The following is a 23,356-nucleotide window of genomic DNA, read 5'->3' as shown; positions in this document are numbered from 1 at the left end:
ATACTGTGTCAAATACAGTTATATTTAGGCAACACATTTGAAAAGAATTCTACCTACATGAAATGAGTCACTAAATAGCCACTGTACAAATGCCATACCAGCCACAGACACAAATGTATTCTGTGCAACTGTGCTGCTTTTACTGTTCTTTCCAAAAAGACAGTCTTTCACACAGCATGTATCCTCCTGCAATGTTTTTTGGTTAGAATAAAATAACAAGTGCGGTCTTTTAGTTTCGTGGAGTGTTCTGCATATATGAAACAAGTGACGCAGGAGCACCAATTAAAATACAGTGAAACAGAATTTAGATTATTAGTTCCCTCCTTTACTTCCTTCCTGAAATAATTTTGATGATAATTCAAGTATATAAAAGTTTGAATTGACAAAACAATACAAGACGTTTGAATGGTGTGAGCCTTATGGTCAGAGCAGGACTAGATTCACATGAGTGCTGTGACTATTCCCTCAGTACCAGGCCTTTTACCTTGAACTTGCTGTCCAGCTCTGCTGTGAGCATGGCACACAGCATGGCACACACAGGGTTTAACATACTCTTTCGTCAGCAGAAATTTGAAGACACACTATTGTCAGTCCAGTGGGAAAACAGGAGACCCAAAAGCCTACCTGGTCTTTGGTCTAGAACAGACATATGAAGCAGGGTGGTTTCTTCAGGTGTACCTCTCATGAGCATGAGCACATGCCAACTTCCAGGCTATGGAATTTATTAAAGCCGAAGTTGCCTCACTAACTCCTGAAATTTTTGTGGTTTGATTTGGTTTTGCTTTGGTTTTTTTTGGTTGTTTTTTTTTTATTTTATTTTTTATTTTAATTCTACTTTAATTCTAAGCCACAAAGAAAAATGACACTCAAGCCTGCTGGCCAGGACAACTACCTGGGATCTCTGTATTTGAATAGTTCCTTAAAATACAGGCTAATGTTGCCAACAGACATATCTGCAGTATCCTCTCAGCTTGAGTACTTGTAGCTTAGTCCTGGGAGAACAAAATGAGCATTGAAGTCTTCCCAGCAGATGACCTGCATCTACCCAGTCTTGCATTTCATATTAATGTCTAAAGGGATGAGAATTAGGATGAAATGGGAACTGCTAGAATAGAAGCAACGCAGTTAGATTGGTCAGTCTAGCTCATCAGAAAATACACTGGAGAGGAGTTCCTCTCAGAGAAAACAATGACTTCTTATAAAACCCACAAGTAATTTTGAACTGGCCATTTCTGCCTTTTCAGCGTGTACTTTGAAAGAACTGTCCAGTTGAAAGTGAGACCCTCCCAGGCTTCAGGAAGCAGGAACTTCAACTGTTGGCAACAGACTCCCACTGTCTCCCACTACTGTCCTCCTGAATTCAGTGACAATACTTGCACTAATTTTAGAAGAAGCACAGTCAAACTCTTTGGACAAACCATAAAAGTCCTGTTAAAAGAACTGAGCATCAAAGAGTTTAGCTAATCAATATGCACCCAGTAATGATTATTAAAGATACACTTCTGAAGACTTAAAAATACACATACATATATACTTTTCAGAGGAAAAAAAAATTTGCACTTCAGAAATATGGTCTGGATTAGATCTGTATTTCCATAGGCTGAATATAATTTTCCTGAAAACAAAGGAGAAATGGAGAAGATATACAGATTCCTGATGAGTGTTCTCTTGTCAGAGGTATAAAATATTTTCAAATCACCATTCAATACTGCTCAAAAAAAAGTCAAGCACTTTTTGAACAGACTTCTATTCACAGGACCATGTAATTGGGCAGCCCTGGCAAAATGAGGTAATGGTCATATATCATGATACAAATATCCCAGGAATAATCAAAGCAGGAAAGGTTCATATATGAACCCTCTATATTAAACTAGTATCATTTGTAAGAATTGCAATTCCTACATTTCCCACTCTCCTCGAATCCTGCTTCAATACAGAAAATAGATTTTTTGCTAGTAGTACCAGAGGAAACGGGACTGGACAATGAGAGTTTAGGACAGTGTGATGTACTACCATGGTACCACACACCAGTAAACATGTCACTCCACTTGTTCACCCAACAGCTGGCTCTTGGTATGGTTTCAGGTACATGATTTCTGCCGTATGTCAGCTGGAAAAACATGTTTAGATGTGCCAAATGCCTTCCCAGTGCAAACACACAAATATAAATGCTTGGCTTGAACTTAGACTGGCTCCCTCAAGAAAGTGGTGCTTGTGTAGACATCTGTAGTTTGACTATTCTGGCTGTGATGGGTCACAGGCTACTCAGTAACAGAACCAGGATATTCTAATTACATTTAATTCTGCCCTTAAAACTACCTTGCAACCCTTTTAGGTAAAAAGTGAAACAGCAAAAATGAGTTATGCATTAAAAATCCGCCCCACGGAACCACAAGATTTTGATGTGTAAAGGTTTTAAAGCTGCCTAAAACATTTAGAAAGACAAAAAACTCAATAGAGCAAACTATTTAAGAAAATGTTTCAATTTTATTACTTTTAGTAGTAATTTTCTCATGTATATGTTTAAATTCTAAACCAGCTATGCAATTTACCCTATAGATTTCTTCTCTGTAGAAAAGAAAAGTCAAGGAAAAATCTTGGGTGAAAAAAAGCTCAAGAAGGTACCATTATTCTAAATAGGCTGTATTATTATTGCTTAATTAAGATAATGAAATACTAAAGGTTGAAGGAACAGAGGTTGGGAGTTAACACTTGGCATTTCCTTTCAGCTTTTGTTCTTTCTGCATAAGACATGGCCCCATGTGGGGAGAGGTTCAGGCCCACAAACCATTGGTCTCCCATGACAGGTTTGGTATCAGACAAAGACACAGTTGTCACAAAAAAGCTTTTTCCTTCTGAATTTCTCGCTTTTCAGTCCCTCCCTAGAAGTGTGATCTTGGTGTACCTCATTTTCGGTGGGTTGTGGAGAGGATGAAGGAAAGCAGCAAACTGTATGGCTCCAAAAAAGATTATACTGGGGGTTAACACAGTAAGAATAGTGTGGAGCTGGTTCCTTTAGCTGTGTCAAATAAATGTCAAATGAATTCTCATGGAGCAGGGGAAAACTGCCCTAAAGGAAGCACTGCATGAAAGTTTGCCGTGACAAGGATAAGAGGACAATTCGCTAGATCTAAATGAGCATCCTACAAACCACAGGCATCATCACTGTAGGGATGGATCTCTGCAGTTAGCTCCTTATTGGCAGGCTCTTAACCCATGTTTAAGCTGTGGTAACACTAAAATAGTTCTGAAAATATTTTCAGGCTCTTATTAAAAGCCTTTTTGTCCTTTGTCTTAATGTTGATTTGGCCATTACAACCACAATACAGTTATCTATGTGTTGTCCTTGCCCATACTTTGAATTAGTTTTGTTATTTATTATTGAAAATTGTCATTTCAAAATGCCAAAAATTTAGGTGATGTGGATCATAAACATCTACGTAACTGTTGTTATCGTGACAACAGATCTTCAACTAGTGTAGCAACTCCACTGGAGTTATGAAAACTGAGGCTATCAAATGCATTCAGTGTGAACACAGGGTAAGCAATACCAAACAATGTGATAACTTGTGACTCTTAAACACAGGGTGATAGTCTTCTTCCTCCCTTCAATATTGAAAGCATATTAATTTTCACAGATAGGAGATATGCAAATGAACTGTCTCCCCAAAGCAGGTAACAGGCTCATGAAGAAAACAAATGATCTTTTGTTAGAAGTACAAGATAAAAACCAAGCACATTAAAGCACAGTCTGATAGAGTGACAGGAGGCTGCTCCACTCTGCTACAGAGGACAGAGAAAGGGCACTCAAAGTGCAGCAAAATGACAGGAAGGAAGATGGCAAGGCAAGAGAAGAGAGGAAGTCTGTGCTAACAGTGTTTCTATCTGAGACATCAGCATAAAATATGATAAAATAAACACCATGCTTTCTAGATTCACCTAACACAGAATAATCTCTCCTGCAGCAGGTTCTTTCTGTATCAAAGTACAGAACCCCAAGATCCTCTCTTAGAAAACTGTTCATCACTTCAGGGAAAAGGGGTTATTCTACACTGGTTTGTTGCTTATAGCTCAGTACACACCAAAGTCACTTTTCTTATCACTGCGGATACATCTGTCTGCTTTGTTGCTCTAGACATAAACAAGCCAAAATTGGAGTATGCAGTAACCTGTCTTCTGGGTGCTGACCCCCACGGCAGACTACAGGGATATTCTCTCCGCTTTCACTTGTGTGGAATCTTCATCTGACTTCTCTTGAAATGAGAAACTACAGAGCACATCAAATAAAACTTGAAAAATGAGCAAGTTGGTTTGAGACAAGGACACACTTCTGACTTTGTGATTCCATGTAAGAGGATTCAGCACTTGAAATACCTGAGAACTGTAAAGCATTGCAATGTTCATGTCTGTTGCAGCTGACTAACAAAATAAAAAATTTAAAGCCAGTTCTTGGAAAGATTCTGCCCTATGCTCTCTTGTTCAACTGTTACATAAAAATTGTATCCAAATGACATTAGCTTTGTGTCAGAAATAAATTTGGGTAGAATCTCAAGCCTTCCACTGAATCATCTCTGCAAAGATGACCCATCTTTTCAGCAAGAAGCAGCCTAGAGAAAGCAAAAAAAAGATGTGCTTTATTACTTCAGGACAACATGATAACTCAAGTATTAAACACAGCAATTCTTACTTACCTTTCTTTGGCTAAGAGAACAGACATCCCCACCAGCTTCGCAAACTCATCAGCTGTAAGAGAACCCTTTTCAGATACCTGTCAAAAACCAAATACACAAATAAACTATGGCATTAAAAGAACAACAAAGTTCTCTCAGCTACTGAATCAGGTCTACCCTTGAGAAGTGATAAATTGGTAACAAATCCCTTGTGAAGAAAATTAGTTTGTTTCCATTTTTAAAAAGTACAATTAATTATGAGTATTTTCCCTTAAAAATATCTCTTCTGTGCCCTGGGGAAATTGCCAAGAAACATAGAAACAATTAGATCTGTAAAAAAATTTTATGTTACCCCTTCCTCTGGAATTTTTTTAAAAGATGCCTTGGGACCAAATGAATAGAAAAATTGGAATGGCTCAGACAGCAGTATACTGTCATGATCAGTATTTACAACACAGCCCAACTGTACTAAGTGATTCTGCAAACACTGAAGCCTGAATGAGGAAATAAAAGACCTGTTCAGGGCAGGTCATCAGTGTAGAAATTTAAGTCATTTCGGGTGAAAGTGAAGAATTTAATGGGATTTAAAATATACCCCCTGCCTATAGGAAAATCCTCAAACCTTGTACTTCACATGATATTAAAGCATACTAGAGGGATAAGCAAATGCCACCATCACTTTCTGTTGACACAAAAAACAGGTTCAGTCTTGGGAGCCAAAACTTTGGCCCCTTTGTCTCAACCACACTACTGAATACATGCTAAAATGAAAGCTTCTCACACACACGTGAGACATGTGGATGTTTAAAAGACTAGATGAACAGCAGACATGAAGTCTAGACTTATTACTGCATTGAATTTCCCAGATAAACATGTTTTATTACCCTAAAAATTAGTAATTCTTCCATTTCTCCATTGCTTTACATTTAAGCAAACTTGTAATTCCGGATGTAGTTGCCATTTCCTGCTTCCCACATAATGGGGTGGGGAGGGGTCTACTGTGCATCATTTTCAGCAGTAGTCCTTTTACAGAACCTCAGATTAAATTAGTCCTAACATGAGATTTTAGGAAGCTAAGTGATCAAATCAGAGTAGTGGAAGTCAGCTATACAATTGGTGATTAATTATCTTTCCTTCCAAACCACTACTCTCATCAAGTGTGACTTCAGATTCCTTTGACATCCATGTCATTTCCTGTCTTCACCAGCCATTCAAAACCACATCTTTTTCCTCTCTGAAACCCAATGGATTCCTTTCACTTCTCAGAACTTAATGTACAGGGTGCTTTTGGCCACAAGTCTGATCTCATCTTCCCATTTCCTTATGGGCTTGCCTTCCTCATTTGAAGCCTCTCCCTTACATTTTTCTACAGAGTCTCATATTATGAAAACAACAGAAAAAAGGCACTTTGGTAGTAAATCCACACCATCTGTTACTTTTTGCAGTTAACCTCCTTTGTTATCAAAAAAGGTTTTTCCTTTCCTTTCAAAGAGATAAGTGTTCTTACTGAAGGCAAAAATTATTTAGAAACTAAAAATAATCAGAAGAAACCCTCAAAAATGGAGTATGTATTTTTCTGTATATACAATAAAATAAACTGAAAATATTAACATATATTCAAAGATTTAAACATTTTAGTTTTATTAATTTAGGATGGAATCTTTTAGATGGCTATATACATTTGTCTTATCTAAACACCTTTTGGATGAATGAAAGCTGTAAGGTAACAATCATGAAAAATGCACTGAAGAGTCTACCTCATGTCAAGTGAGAAGCTGTTGGTTATAGCTCTACTTTTTCTTGACTGCCCAAGTCAAAGTCCTCTTTGACTTTTAATGTTTAACTTTAGATACACTGAATTAGCCTTTACTCAACTGTGTGAAAACCCAAAAATTATATTAATCTGAAAGAGACACAGAAAAACGTACCTAATAATGGGATAACAGGACTTTGAAGTGTCCAGAGGCAGCAATACCACAAAGGTTTATGAGACTGAGCAATTTATACCAGTTTTTTTCCTGATGAAGCTGGCTTAATTTTATACATTCTCCAACTGAGTGCTCCTCACAGCAGCAAACTCAGGACACAATGTTACTCGTACCATGTACTGTTTTATGAATTAAAACCAAACAAAACAACTACCTATATCAACAGTTAAGAGCTGCTTCCACTGCCTTCAAGCACATTGTGTCCAATGCCTGAAGTGTACTTCTGTTAAATTAGGGGCTCAGTACTTACTACGAATTTCACCCTACGGTGCAAAAGATTTGGAGGAAGGGTGTAGGTTAATAAAGTTTGAAGAGACAGATTTACTCCTTAAGAAGAAAGCCATGACTAGGATTATTGCCTGCACGCAACTTTGAAGATGAGAAGTGCAATTTAAATGTTACTCTCAGAAGATATGGAAGTGGAATATTTTGTATTTAAAAGCCTAAAAAGGAAATCTCGCACCTCAAGTTTCTGTACCTAATGTGTCTAATTTTCCCTAGCATGGGCAGAACACTGAAGGAAATGAAGTACACTCACTGTTTCTAAAGCAGAAGCTACCATTTCCTCTTCATTATGAGACTGGAGTTCAATCACCATCACGCCACTGTCAAACATCCGAAGTCTAAAATCAAAAAAGAGGCAAAGCAAATAAAAACCCTGTGCATGTCACCTATGGTCACATTTCTAATGCAACCATTCCTATAAAAACAGCACAAAAAGGGGAAAAAAGAAGCCAAAAAATCCAAACAAACTGTAAAATGAACTTAAGCTCAGTAGCATCTTCAAAATCTGAAGAGATCGAAATGAGTGGGGCACATGTCTGGTCTTGGTTAAACCATTTTCGCAGTCCAAAAAAACTGTACTGGAAGTGAAAACAATGTTTTCCTAGCAAAGTGAACCCTAGCTAAAAATTAGTATTTTGATGTTGACTGGATATTGGTGCATACAGCAGCATTCTTTAAGCAAAGAATGACTTTGCAGTAGATTTCTGTTGTTTGTTTTTTTTTAACAGGGAAAATATTAAATCATCATAGTCTGACCTGTGAGTGCCATGTTTTATAAATAAATCTGTAAAGCTCTTACCTTATTGGCAATTTCAGTGATTCCAGCATTTTGCAAGCATTTACTAAATCTTCTGGTGACAGCAACTATTAAAATAGTAAAACATATTTATTCACAGCTTGCATTTTAGGTATACAGCACAACATCACAACAGTTTCAATAACTACAGCTATAAAATACACCAGGCTACACTTATCATTATTTTCTTCCTTTCAATTGTGCAGTCTATTTTCTTGGGTTCTATTCTCCTTTCTGTTCCCTTATTGTGTGTTCTATAATAATCCTTCTCACCCTGTTTACAGAAAGAATTGTTGTATTTTGTAAAAAAAACAACCCCCCAAACATTCACCATTCTTTAGCAGTTTTTGTCCTTTAAGTTTTCTTTCCAGATAAGGATGGATTTTCCCTTTTACATGGTACTATAAAAAGCCGCACACATTATCACGACTCATAAAGGATACATAAACATTACACATAAGCAGGAGAACGGAAAAACGTAAAACCCCCCTAATTTTAATAAAGGGCTGATCACTTCTTGCTGTTAGACAGGCAAAATAAGCAATTGTTAGGGAACATTTTTATCCTTTTTCTTTAATTACCTTATCACTGAAGTACATTCCATAAAATATTTAACAAAAACAGCTTCTCACCTCTAGCCCTCGTGCACGATTCACCAGACAGTACACTTCTGTGAGCGACATGATCCCTCCTCGCTCCTGTGTTAAGCACAAGACTGGTAAGAGAAATGGCATTAACGCAGGAAACAGTATCTCTGCTTGCATGTGACTGATGAAACAGGTAAAACAGAGGAGCTAAATGATGGGCCTGAGTGAAGAAAACTAAAGAGGTAAATTATTGTATCTTAAGCTAATCATTTTAAAATACAAAACACAGTGATGCTACACCCGAAGACCATGAAATTACTTTGATTTTAAAGCAGACATAAAATGTATGAAACAGGAACAAGAAATATCAATATATTAAATCTATCAATTAATTTGCCATTTTCACTTTTCAGACAAACTCAGTTTTCCATTCTAATCACAGTAGGGATCTTTCACAAAAATACTGTAATATGTATACTTTTTAGTAACCTTACAAGTTGCAACATGAAATCTTTTTGGTGAGAATCCTGAACTCTGTAACAGCTTTAGATAAATTAAACCAGGAGATATTACTAAGGGCAGGTAATCTAATTCATAATTCTGTCCTGTAATTTTAAAGCAGTTTAAAGACTGATTACTAGTATTTTCAGTCAGTGTCATTTCACTGTCTTTTTAAAAAGATATTCTGCAGGAAGGGATGAATGCAGGACTGTTTAAATAGATGAAAGAGCACTCTTACAATTTTCTAAATCTCACAGGTATTTTGCAAATAGAAGAATGTTGCAAATTCTTACTTATATTTAAGCTTTCTTATTCATAAAGAGGATATATATTCCTCCCACAAACATTGAATGTGAGGCTGTGCTGCTAAATCTGAGACTTTAAAAAGGGGCACAGCACTGCAGCCAAAACACGGTTACATCAAAATTCAGCAAGACACAGAAAATGCTGGTGCAAAATGAGGCACTTTACCTCTAATGGTGTCTGCAGTATCCCAGCCAGTTGCTTTGCCAGTTGCATGTGGTATTGTGTACCAGATCCATATGTTTCCCTAGTAACTGGATTAGCTATACCCATACTCAGTAGATAGGACTTGAACCTTATAGTCTAAACAAGCAAACAAAGAAATAAATTTAAAAGTACATCAGTTAGTGAATTACTCTGGTCTTTAAAAGTCTTTGATTTTATTACTATAAGGCAGTTTTGGTGAATAAATCCTTTACTAATAAAGTCAATTACCTGCAAAGAGAAAGCAAGACCTAATATAAGTTTTTTTTAACTGGCAGAAGTCAAAAAATAGAAAAATTCATATAAAAGCAGTAAAATCTTTGTGTTCAAGAAGTCTTAATAGAAAAATTAACACTAAACAAGTAAATTCTACACAAAGTATAAGGGACTAAAACACAACCAACCAGCAAGTGGTTTTTATTAACATTATGTGTATTAACTGGACAGCATTTTGCTTTTCATAGGAACATTCTTGTTAACTTTAAAAACAAAATTCATTTACCTCATCCTCAGTGATGTCACCTTGTTTTTCTTTAATCTTATTAGCTATTGACTTGGATAACTCCACCATTTCTTTAGCCTATGAAGAAAGACACATAGATAAGCCAAGTTTCAACTCAACAGTGAACAGCATGCTTAAAACTGAGAAAACAAGTGTAAGTGTACTTGGACAAGTGACACATGCCATACATACCTTTTCCATTAGTTTGCTAAGATCTTCAAAAGCCTGAAACAAAAAGTGGATCAGTTTAATTACAGCATTCAGCTTCATGGATACAGGAGCTGCCTTTTTACACCCATTCAAGCTAGCCATTGGAGCTTCCATCCCTTCAGGTTAGTATGCTACAATAGGATATATCATACATAATTTGTTGATACATCTATTTTATATCAGGTCTTATACCTAAAATAAACATAAACAACAAATAACGAAGAAGAGAATCAAACAATTGCACACTTTCCCAGTATGTGAACAGTAGTTCAGTGTGATTTAAGAAGTCCATTATAGGAAGGAACAGTGAGCTACTGAGTCCCAGGAAAGATTAAACTGTTGAAGTTCATTATGCTCTCCTGTAAACTGGGGGAAGGTTTCTTGGTGGTGATGGCAGATGTTCCTCCAACAGTTAACTCTCACTCAAGGAGACCTATTGTTTCTGGCCAGCAGCAAGCCAGCTGTCCTCCGGACAAGAGTTTTACTTTAATCAGTTGATGTTAATAAGTTAGTAAGAAACAGCCATTTTAAGTGAGCAAGGAAGAGCTTTCACATGTATGCTTAACTGAAGAGACAAAACCTCTGGAAATGTGTGGCAACAGCTCTTCATTTAAATATCACAGTGAACTGCTATGGTCTCAAATACAACTCTACAACAACGCACAAATGGGTATTTTAAGGCTTAAATAAAACATTCTTTAAAAATAGCTGAAAGTATACTGAAATGCAAAACTTCTAGTAATGGTAACTAACTACCATTAAAAGATTCATGGTAAAAAAAAAAGAGCTAACAATTCCATTCATGCTCCTAATATTAAAAAGCAACTCTTTTCTCCCATCCTTATCACCATATATTCAGCCTCCCCCCTCACTTCTCTCAAATACACAACAACATGTCCAGGTGGTCAACATTTTCAAACAACCTTTATTGAACAAGTAGTGTGAGAGAAATTCCTGAATCTTGTCAGCTAAAGTTTGCCTGACAGAAGCACCAAGCCCTCCAGCCACAAGTAAATAGGGTTGCTCAGTTAGAGTACGTCAAATGACCAGAGATAAATCTTGCCTACAGCTTCTGGTCACTGCTTCTGCGTGATTCTTGGCTTTTCTGACCCATCATCCACTAGAAAGACACATTTTAGCAGTATTTTTGCAGGAAGACTCAATTGTTCCCATCTACATTTAGGTGCCTTACTTAGAACCTTATTGGTCTGAGATTAAACATGCAAAGAAGAAAAGGAGATTCCTCTAGGAAGGGACAGGGTTTGCTTTTTATCTGAACACCTAATGGTGCCATTGTTTCTCTACTGACTGGAGAAGTTTAGCCTCTTGGTACCTAAGTTAGATGTCCAAAATTAAGTGGGACAAACCTAGATCCAAAGGAAGAAAAGAAAATATACCACCATAGAACAATAATTTACCACTATGAGAACAAGAGCTTCTCCTTGGAATATTTCTTCTCACTCCCTAATCTGCCAAATTCAATAATTTACAATAGATTTCCCAATATCTAGTGTAAATCAGCATCCTTCTACTGTACTTGTAAATGGTATCAACAATATGTTTTCTACCAAGACTTTTCCCAGCTTATTTCTAATCTCTATACCTGCATGAAAACATTGTTCATCAAAAGAACCCTTGATTTAGCTAAATAAACAGCATGCTGTGTCTAACTCCTCCTCTGCCTGACTCACTGAGGGCAGGCCTGGAAACAAAGGGGAATGTGCACACACCTAACAGGAACTTCCTCAGATAAACAAAGGGCTAAAGAACTGGATTCTTATCAGCACTGAACAGCAGATGCAGGAAGCCTTTTCCTGGAAGCCAGGGCACCATTTTTTAAATTAAGTAATTTATAACATTTAAAGCTGGAGGAAGGCAGGATTTTACAAGTCATGTTTTCCTCTGTTCATACAACATGTATAAATGGATTTCTTTTACTCTCTGACAAAGCTATTAAAGGAAAAATAAGCAGACAATACCTTTTGAACTATATACACATGCATGTCACCACAGTACCTTTTGAACTACACAAAAGTTCATTCATTACATTCCTCAGAGACAAAAAGCAAAAAAGTTTAATGTTACTAGTATCTGAAACAGCTCATGGCCTGCAAAGGTACGATCATTCTCTTATGTATTAAAGCAGGGAATGCCTTCTTAATCATGGTACACTGAATCCCATAAAGATTTGCCACAAGAACAAATCTGTTGCATATAGTTTATGAGTACTTCTGTATCAATCTCTACTACCAAGACAGAATCAGACTATTTTTGAGGATATTGTTCTCAGGGATATAGAAGAAATTAAATGCCTCTCTTGTCCATCAGTATTAGTAACTGGAATTCAACTATTGTGCTGTTTCTGGGGAAAAGGATGGTCTCCATCCAACTCAGGTACTTTCCAAATAAACTTGGAACATCTTGTCAATGCCTGGGCTGCAAATCATCTTGCTGTAATTATAAGCCTCAATCTAACCTTTAAAAAACTGAGTATTTATATGATGAAAACCTAACTTCACCCCAGTTATGTGCAGATGCTTGGATCAGCATATTTTTAATATATATTAAATTCTCAATTGAAACAAAAATTAATTTAAAAAAGGACACCCACCCCCAAACATAGTAGATGTCTTTGTGTTCTTCTTCCCCTGATGAACAGTCACTGAACTCAGATTTCTAATTCTATCAAGATTAATTTTATAAATACACACTGTTAGTTTCAAAGAACAGTCCTCTTGAAAGGAACTGCCAAAATTAAGTACCTTTACATATATTGACAAGCCGGTTAAAGAAAATAAATAAATGTAAACTACACACTCAATCAATTCAGACTTCTCAACCAAAAAAATAAACAGTCTTAGCTGCTCCAGCTCCTAAAAGAAAGTGTGAATGAATGTAAGTGGTTCAGACAGGTGGTTGACCTTGAAACTTCAGAAGTACCTACCTCAGAAATGTTTTTGTCGGTCTCTTTTCTTTTTTCCTCTAATTTCCTTTCAATTCCTACAATTCCTACAGCCCTTATTCTTCCTGCCTGGAAAAAAAAACAAAGGAAAGAATCAAAATGGGAAATGCTAAGTTTTCTCATCTGCCTCACTGTGAAAATTACAGAACAGGAAATGTTCCCCCAAAAGAGCAGACATCATTCATACAATATTTCATGCATTTCTTGACAGTATTTTTTAAACTAGTGTAAAAAAATAAACAGTAAGCATGAAACACACATGAATTTGCTGTACTAGACAGAAAATGATATTATTGTATTGACACTATTAATATGAAGCCTGATCCAGACTGAGTATTCCTGTACATCTCAATTATAGCCTCCTGAGTCCATGTGAACACCTATACTAGACCTGTGGAAATGACTGAGTGTATCTAAACCTCCAGGAACCCAGCCTGAAGAAACATAGACACAGAAACACAATGCTGAGTGCAGTCTAATTTACCTTGCTGAGAAGTTTCAGCATGAAGGTGATGGTGAAACTTTTACTAGATGCCAAATGTGTTTTAGAAAGGCTGGTACCTAAGTGGCAGTGGTGACAGCCCTCAAATTTCTGACTGCATTGGGACATTGATGTTAATGAAATGCTATGACTTAAGAACAAGAGATGAGGCACTTTCATTAGATTCTTCATGCAGGGTACATGGTATCCCATTACTCCAAGGGCACTTGTGCTTACAGGTACTACATTTACCAAGAAGGACATACAGAATTTGATGTTGAACAATTTTTAAATAATTTTGTTCCATTCATAGAATACTGTATGTTCATATATTCAACATAATCATATATAAAAACAACATCTACATGTTTATCAGTTTATAACCCAGAAGTATGCAGACAGATAAAGAAGTTAATCTAAAATATGACAGTCTCCTTAACAACAGCTTATCTAGAATAGACATTTAAATCAAATATATATAGCTTTCAAAGAGCTATATAAAAATTACATAGTATGTATTTTACATCCAGTCACAAAAAAGACCCCAGAAACCAAAACTAGGACCAAAAATCTTCCAGCTTCATTAGATCTCTCATGCTGAATAAAATTATATGCAAGCAGATATACTGTATTTGCATAATTATGTGTGTGTATGTCTGATCATCTACTCAGTGTAAACACACTTAAGAGAGGCCATTGTGTTCTATCAGGTGAAAACTGCAAAGGAGAAACTAATTTATGCCAGTGAAGAAATAAGCAAAGTAAAGCTGAATTCCCACATGTGTCCATTATGATGGTTAGAGAGGAATGCCAGATGCAGTGTAGGGGGCAGCAAGAAGTGGAAACAAGAAATTACATACAGATTCTGCTCAGAAGCTCTGCACATACCTGTGCATCCTTGTTAACTTGCATGGCCTGACCAGTGGGCATGCTCTCCCATCTTCTCTGTGTGATTTCTTCTGATAATCTTCTATAGAACTGCAAATATTAAAAAGTGACAACAGGCATTTCATAAACTGTGCAGAGTACCTCTGGGTATTTTTTAGCATCTTGGTGGTAGATGAAATAAACTTCACTACAAGACCAAGTGTGGTAGCACCTACCTATCCACAATACAACATCCATTATTGGGAATTCTTAACGTCCAGTCTTCCAAAATGTACACATTAGAGGGGGAGCCATGTAGTAACTAGTTAAACTCACACAAGTACTTCCATTGTAAAATATTTCTTTCAGATATTCAAAATGTTCCAAACCATGCTAAAGTTAAAAATGTCGAGGTTTGCTCAAAGACATGCTTTTAAAAGGAAGGAAAGTTGAACAATTCAATTACTATTGATTTGTTAATTGACCAATATAAAAACAACCACACAGATCAACTATTTGTTTATTGCTAATACCAGAAGGTGACATTAGTTAATTACTTAAAACTAAGCGTATCCCACTGACCAACATCCAGAAAGCCTATTCCATCGTAATGGTTGTTCAGGTTCACAGGAAAGCATTCTGAATTCCCAAGAAAAGCTGGGGTATAAGTGATATGCTGGGCAACCAGTAAGCATAGCAAGTTCAATTTTCAGACCCAACAATAACATTAAAATAAAAAAGGTTATGATTAGGCAAAACACCTATACAATTACAACTATGCCTAAATCTACAGTCCTCATAACCTGAAAACTGCTCACAAAGAAATGAATCTGATCATGCACATGCATTTATAAAACACTTCTAATAAGTTGAAAATCTAATTTTCTGCCGTGAATAGGTACAGCCTTTTCCATTGTTCAAAGTTAAAGTTCTCAGTCTCTTCAAACGAGGATCTTACACTGTGAAATTTCTTTAGAGAGTGCAATTTCTTTGTTTTTTAGAATGAGCCTTGTTTTTAAAATATATTAAAATTTTCTCAGAATGCTCAAAGCCTTTGGGATTTGGTGTAGGTTAAAAAAAACTATTATAAAGTATAAAATGAAAGTTCTGAGGTAACAAAAGGTGTTCAGCAATAAAATTAAAGAGATAATTAAGGATAAGTTGTTTGATTCCTTTTCAGTAGAGTAAGCTACAAAGAAACAGCTTTTACTCTGTTAAACATTTAACAGATTTCAGAGATGTCATTTTGGAAAATCCTGTGTTCAGTTTAGTAGATTAAAAAGTAAGTATAAGATTATACTAAAACCACTAAAGTAAGGACAAAGACTAATAATGGCTCTTGACGTTTTTTGAACTCTATTTGCATCATGTAACCAAAGTGCTGAACGCAGAAGACTCATAGTGTTTGTCTTCCAAAAGGATGTATTGAAAAAGCTCCACATCAAAAGTAGACATAGAAAGATCATGGAAAATTATCACTAGCACAGCAGGAGGAGAAAAGCATGTCCAAAGATCTGAGGTGCTTGGGGTTTGCATGGTACAAAACTTACCTCAATCTGCCCATGTTCTTTGAAAGAAAGCTTGATGTAGGAATATTTGCTGCTTTGGAATGGACCAGGCTCTTTGTTTGAAGAAGCAGGATGAAGATGAACTACTATTTTGGCACTAAGAAAAAGGTAAAGGAAAGAGATCTCTGCAATATCTAAAAAAATATTTCTACAATCAAAGTTAACTATTTCATCAAAACCTCTATCAACGTTATCTCACATAAGAGCTAAAGTATATGAAATAATGCTTTACATTTGACCATCAACATTTAAATGTTTTGACTAAGCATATCTTGCACCAAAACTGCTATAGCATCTAGAACAGCATGATCTCACAAATTTAAAAGGTACCTACCACCAATTCTTAAGGAATAAACTTAAATTTTAAAATTTCAAGTAATTTCTGAAAACTCTGACTGTTATCATTTGATTTGCCAGTAGTTATTGCCAGTCAAAAGCCAAAATACACTATCTTTGCCACAGGAAAACAGAAGGTCCCAATATTATGTTTAACCTATTCCATTTGCATATGTCACTTGTGAACACTGTATGTGAATTTGTCCAAAACCAACATTCAAAGGTAACATGCATGGAAATAACAATCTAAAATGACACCACCAAAACAAACCTTCAGATAGCATTATTTTAGGAACATCAACAGACCGCTATCATAACATGACTGCAAGTCTGCCATTCCCACACTCTTTTCATTTGTCCTTATTTATTTACGTGATTTCTCCAGCATTAGTCAATTACCTGATTTCTTCTGGATATGCTCAGCGTACCAATCTGACTGGAGGCTGATAGCAGATGTCAACTACGTATATATTTCTCCAGTTAATATTTTTCCTCTTTTTTTCTTGTGAAACTTAGGATTATAGATTTTTTTGTGTTGGAAAAGACCTCTAAGATCATCAAGCCCACCTGTTAACCCAGCACTGCCAAGTCCACCACTAATAAACCATGTCCTTAAGTGCAACATCTACACATCTTTTAAATACCTCTAGGGATGGTGACTCCACTGTTTTCCCAGGCAGCCTGTTCCAATGCTTGGCATCCCTTTGGGTGAAGAAATTTTTCCTAATATTCCATCTAAACCTCCCCCAACGCAACGTGAGGCCATTTCCTCTTGTCCTGACACTGCTACTTGAGAGCAGTAAGGTCTTCCCAAGCCTCTTTCCTCCAGGCTAAACAACCCCAACTCCCTCAGCTGCTCCTCCTGTGGCTTGTGCTCCAGACCCTTCACCAGCCCTGTTGCTCTTCTCTAGAGACACTTCAGCACCCCAATGTGCTTTTTGAAGTGAGGGGCTCAGAAATACAGGATTTGAGGTGTGGCCTCACCAGTGCCAAGTACAGGGAGATATTCACTGCCCTGGTCCTGCTGGCCACATTATTGTTGATACAGGCCAGGATGCCATTGGCCTCCTTGGCCACCCTGAGTGCACTGCTGGCTTATACACTCCTTATATACATACCTACTGAATTAGTTATTCAGTAAGTGGAAACACTTGAGTTGCTTCTAACCATCACTAGCATTTCCATGCTCAAAATCAATCATACAGTCATGAAAAGTCATATAATATGAAATCTGTCAAAGCTTCTATTCCTGTGTCACAAAAGACTAATATTGGCTTTCAAATTTAGATCCAGTAAAATCACTGTTGTCCTTTATGACTAATCAAATGAAAATGGCATGCCAGAACATACACTTGTTTGTGATTTCAAGACAGGTATTTAACAAATCACATCAAACAGCGCTTTGTCACAACTCTCTTACACATCTGACCTCAGATGAGGAAAGCAGGTCCTTGTGGCTGTCAATCTGGAAACCTAGATTGCAAATGGAACCTACCACGAATTAAAATATAATATTGGGTACCTCATATAACAAGCATAAGCAAAGTATCCATCTGAAAAGGACTATGATGACCACCTTACCTTTTCCCTATCCCAGCTGCTTGCTCTTCAATAAATACAATCTGAGACAGAGGTACAGCAATGCAGCACTCCTGGAACAAACAAAATAAGCACAAGAGAAATTAAAGCTATATCGTGACTATTCATTCTCTAAACCCAAGTGTTCTCTTTTCCTATTTCACAGACAGCACAGATTTCTACAGGTGCTGTCTGAGGCACTCTATATGAAATACGATGGTAACAACAGAAACAAAAAAGGAGAAATATATGTAGATAAATAACACAAAATTGAAACTGATTTCTAGTTAACAACAAAAAAACCCCAAAACAACAAATTTAAGTGTCATTTTGTCAACTTTAAAAACCACAAGTAGATTCATAAATGGACTAAGATCTAGAGATTTGTTAAATTTCCAAGTTCAAAATTTAGACACTAAAATTTCCACACTACTGCAGCTTATCTCTGTAGGTTCACAATACTCATAGGTTCTTAACATTTTTGCACTCATTTTACTTTGGGAGCTAAAACAATATCCAAGATCAGCAGTCTTTTAAATATTGAATGTCTAAAAAAACTAGACTGTTGTCTGAGTGCAACAGGGATTTTTCCATCTGTCCTACACCTAAGAAATGAATCCAGCAGTTGATGTATCTCAACACAAATGTATTGCATTGTGCTTTAGATAAAACAAAGATGAACAAGAAACAAGACTTTATCCATATGTGGGAGACTAATCTAGCCCAGGCTAAACTCTTTCTATATGCATTTGCGACAGAAATTGCTAAGGGAATTATTCAAAGCACCTAACTGGGTGCCTGGCCTTGCTTTGGTGAACATCACCTTCCACACAATAGCCTGGTACTTGACACAGTCACACAGAATAAAGAAAACACAGGTTGCATTCCCTCCTTGGGCCTCTCTCTTCCACCTGCCATGAGGCTGCGCCTAACACGAGTTTACAGTGGACACTGTTACAGGGCCCTCTCAATTCCTACTACCAAAATTGTTTCTCTTTGCGTGGAATATTTAAATAACCATTAAACTGAAGATCAGAGAAGTGTACATGCAGGAACTCCAACTAGTAAGTAAATTTCCTATGGGGAAAAAACATGGGTTGTACTTCCTGTTCTAAAAACTCTTCATGCAAGCTATCTGGATTCTTCTATGGCTCTAGTTCCTACAGCCTTTATGTAGAACAGTTACTGTTTGTAAAACACCCACAAAGCTCTGGACACTGTAAAGATACACAATAGGATACTTCTGGTAAAAAACGGTTTGAAAATAACAAGAGTTCAACTATATGTACACTGCCAAAATGATTAATTCATTTAGTTCACAGATAGAAAGTTATGAACTCATTGTAACTACAAGGGCTTAGAATGACTCCTTCCTCATGTGAGAAGCTAAAGGAACACAAAAATAGATGGATTTTTTTCTCTAAAGTCTCAAGTTCACATTATGCATGATTTTATCATTTAAGACATTGTACAAAACATATCTAAAAAAAAGTTTACAGAATTCCATTTTTTTTAATCATTCATGTATTTTCTATCCTGTTCAACTGCAGATAGTATGTAAAAACAGCAGCTGTAAAATACAGCTGTCTGTGTTTGTAAGAAGGTTTGCTATTTTCACCTAAGGACAAGTGTCCCATTTATTATTAAAGTTTGCTGACACAATAAAAGGGAACTCTCTCTACAAGTAAGCTAGCTAAGATTTCTAAGTCTGATGTTACACCACAGCTGAGCTTAGGCAACAACTCACCGTGAACATAAAAGGGCACTGTGCTCTCCCCATGTTTCTGTCTCAAGAGCTCAAAAATGAATCAGCTTTATTTACCACATTAAGAAAGTTAATTACATCTCCATAATCAGAACTGGGTAACTTTCTGCCCCTTTTGTTAAACAAACCTGGACCTTGTCAGAATCTTTGCTGGGGTAAATTTGTTAAAATAAAATTATTTTTCTTAATTCTCCAAGGTTCCCCTCTGCTGATTTAGTGAATTCAGCCATCTTGGAAGAGGACAGGAAATCATCTGGCCTAGGAGCAGAGGGAGAAGTTGGGGAAAAGAGACACATGTCGTCATCCTTTTGTTGAAAAGAAGAGAATAGGGATATGGTCAGTTCTAAGACCTGCTGAAGCCATAATGCCTAATATTACTCCAAGCAAACAAAGTCCAAGCGAGAAGACTAGAAGCAGTGTATGTTGTAGTACATGGTCGCCTCCCAAAAAGAGATGCTGATGAATAAATAAGAAGTGATTAACACATAGTTTAACATAAATAAATTAACTCATGTTGCCTGCGCAAAAAGCACAGTAATTTATACAGAACATTTCACAGCCTGGACAATCAAATCCTGACTGGCGCAACAGTAACCCCACCCTCAGTAACAGCTCTTAAAACATTTTGAAAAATTTGTACTAAAAATATTTCTGCTATTCCTGCAAACAATCCCTAGAGAAAAAAACATATTGTTTTGACAAATTAAGAACATCCTTGGTGACATTACCTTCAGAAGGCTATTAGTAGCTCCCTGCTTTGGAGTAAGGATGTGATGCCTGGTAGTGAACAGTCTTTGGCTGCGAGAAGTGCTTACACTATCCTTGCACAAAACTAGCCCAGTGGAAAGTAATTTGCCTTTGGAAAGCTGTCATCTAAATGTGCTCTGCCCAAACTTTGGCTTCCAGGGCTAAACTTCTACATTATTGTGTCCAAAACAAGCATAATCCAACCTGGTCTGAGGACTACAACTTCTCCTTCAATTGCACCTGTAGTGTGGTGCGTGTTGTCAGTATGTTTAGAGCTTTCTATGTGTTTGTAGTTTTTCTCACCCACTTCCAGCCTGCAGTGTCAGCCTGTGGGTTGATGATGCAGAGCATTATGCAGCAGTGTTACCACACTGTAATTCTGGCAGTGCCACTTAAACTCTTGCTAACTGTCCACAGCAGTACAGACAAATGTTCTGGCTTACTGAAAGGAGGGTTCAGTGCAGAACAGGCAGCTGGGAGGGCCAGATCTGTTAAAAATAATACTGCCACCAAACACGTCCTGTTATCAAAACATGGTTTGGGACTATATAGTGGGAGCAGAAGACATGGGGAACTTGGACTTAAAACCAATGAGGAAGAAAAGCTTTTCCTAGACAAGGAGCATGGGAGAGAACTTCTCATTGTGATTTGCCTGACACAAATTCAACTTCAGTCTCAAAACTAATGTTTTTTAGTGCAGGCTCTTTGCTTCTTTATTTTTGTGCCATGGAAAAGCAAAGTTACTAAGATTCATTCCCATCCCTCCTCATGTCTGCATGATTATTTTTATAGAGCAGAATTGGGTGGAAGAACTTTCTTCTACATAATTTTCTTTCCACTGTGAGCCAAAAAATGAACTATAATTGTAAGACAAAACAAAGGAAGGAAAAATCTTCTCTCCATGTGCAGTCTTTTCATTGCAAGCTACTTGTTCATTATGGACTTTACAGCTGAAATACATACAGAAGACAAAAGTGTGACTTACATGATTCTTCTGATCCCTCCAGAGCAGTCTGTGTGTGCTAAGCAGTAAAACTCCACTATCAAATTTCACCTAAACCAGAAAAATAAAACAGATAAACAACAAATGTAACCAGTAAGTTGCATAAATACTGATCTTGGAAACATTACACCTTATCACAACAGAGCAATCAAACAATACAACAAAACAATATTTTGAGAACACTCCCTTTTTTCAGAAAACAAAATACATAAAGTTTAGGAAACAACGCAGAAAATTAGTGTAAAGGGATTAGATGGATATACACAAACTTCCTTTTTCATGGGTATAAAGTTTCCTCCCAGGAAATCCTGAATGATCCTCCCTCCATATACTGTACAAGATATACAAACATTCTTAAATGTGTTTTAAACAGGGCTATTGACTTTGAAACACTATTTGCTAACAAAGAAAGTAGAAGTTATGCAAAAAAAGTAAAGTAACCTAATAAGAAGATGCTACACATCTATCACATAGGAGTTGTAAAATCTGAGGCACACTTTCAGAGCTTTTTACAAGGGCATGCAACTACTGTGGTATGGAAAACTGGGGAGGTCAAGAGTCAGTCCAGCAGTAAGATGAAGCAATAACAGGCTGGCTCAGACAAGAGTGGAGAGTCAGCACCCTTGATGACCAGAGCTCAAGTGCATTTTACAGCACCAGGACAACTTCAGTGTGATTGTTCATCATGCCCTGGACGTGACATCAAAGCCAGGGCATAGGTGGCTGTGTGGGGTAACACAGGGAGGGCTTGGCCCTGATACAGCAGTGACAGCCCAAGCAGTGGACAGTGCTCCATGACAGCAACACCAGCTGCACAAACCCTGCAGGATTCCCACTCCTCCCTCCATGTGGCACACAGGGTCTAAGGCCCTTCTCACAGAATCACAGAAACAATTAGGTTGGAAAAGACCTCTGAGATCATCAAGTTCAACCTATGACTCAAAGCCACCATGTCAACTAGACCATGGCACTGAATGCCATATTAAGTTTTTCCTCAACACCTCCAGGAACAGTGGCTCCACCAACATTCCAATGTCTAATCACTCTGTCTGTGAAGAAATTCCTCCTACTGTCCAACCTAAACCGTCCCTGGTGCAGCTAAAGGCTATGCCCACTTGTTCTATTGCCAGCTGCCTGGGAGAAGAGACCGACCCCCACCTCGCTCAGACAGTTGTACAGTGTAAGGTCCTCCCTTGAGCCTCCTCCTCTCCAGGATAAAGACTCTCAGTTCCCTTTGCTGCTCCTCATGGGACTTGTGTTCCACACCCTTCACCAGCTTCGGTGACCTTCTCCAGACCCGCTCCAGCACCTCAATATCTTTCCTGAGCTGAGGGGCCCAGAACAGTACTCAGGGTGCAACCTCACCAGTGCTCAGTAAAGAGGATAATCACTGCCCTGGTCCTGCTGACCACACTATTGCTGATGATACAGGCCAGGACGCCACTGGCCTTCCTGGCCACCTGGGCACACTGCTGGCTCACGTTCAGCGGCTGTCGACGAGGAGAGTCCCTCCGAGCCTGGGACTCCGCCCTAACAATCTCCTCACAGGGACAAACCCCGCCAGACCCTGGCGCAGACCTCCCACAGCCCCGACCGACGCTCCGCCCGCGGCCCAGGCCCTCCACAACCCTCGTGTCGCGCCCCTCGCCCGATACCACCCACACCCACGGCCCCGCTGCCCCCCTGCCCCCGGGGCCCTCGGCCTCCTCCGCACCGCGGGCTCGGCCGCGCCGCCAGGCCCCGCCCCGTCACCTTCTCCTCCCCGTCGCTGAGGCGCACGCCGCGCTGCTGGACCACCAGCGTCTCGCCCAGCTCCAGCAGCCCGGTGGTCCACGAGAACCTGTCCATGGCCGCCCTTCCCGGGTCTCACCGGGCCGCGGCCGCCGCTCCCCGCCCGCAGTCGCCGGGCGAGCCGAGACCGTGCGCGGCCGCGCCGCGCCCTCTGGCGGCGGCGCAGGGAGAGACCGCCATATTCCCCCGCGGGCGGTGCTAGGGCAGTGGCC

At 38.3% G+C, this 23,356-nt stretch overlaps 1 protein-coding gene across 1 annotated transcript; it reads right to left on the bottom strand.

Annotated features, from left to right (window-relative positions):
* Positions 1–2,462: 2,462 nt before the first annotated feature.
* On the bottom strand, positions 2,463–23,341 carry VPS36 (vacuolar protein sorting 36 homolog). The gene is made up of 14 exons (XM_071552059.1): positions 23,106–23,341; positions 21,336–21,404; positions 17,842–17,912; positions 15,907–16,021; positions 14,378–14,467; positions 12,991–13,077; positions 10,029–10,061; positions 9,837–9,914; positions 9,299–9,433; positions 8,372–8,437; positions 7,743–7,807; positions 7,197–7,281; positions 4,692–4,768; positions 2,463–4,607 (listed from the first exon to the last, which is right to left on the bottom strand). Exons 1-14 carry the CDS (start codon positions 23,199–23,201, stop codon positions 4,514–4,516), a joined length of 1,161 nt encoding a protein of 386 aa, XP_071408160.1. The 5' UTR covers positions 23,202–23,341; the 3' UTR covers positions 2,463–4,513.
* Between the last annotated feature and the right edge of the window lie 15 nt (positions 23,342–23,356).

Source organism: Pithys albifrons, chromosome 1 (assembly GCF_047495875.1).
Source record: "Pithys albifrons albifrons isolate INPA30051 chromosome 1, PitAlb_v1, whole genome shotgun sequence".
NCBI lineage: Eukaryota > Metazoa > Chordata > Aves > Passeriformes > Thamnophilidae > Pithys > Pithys albifrons.
The sequence above is the reverse complement of the archived record's forward strand: the minus strand, read 5'-3'. Positions and strand labels throughout refer to the sequence as shown.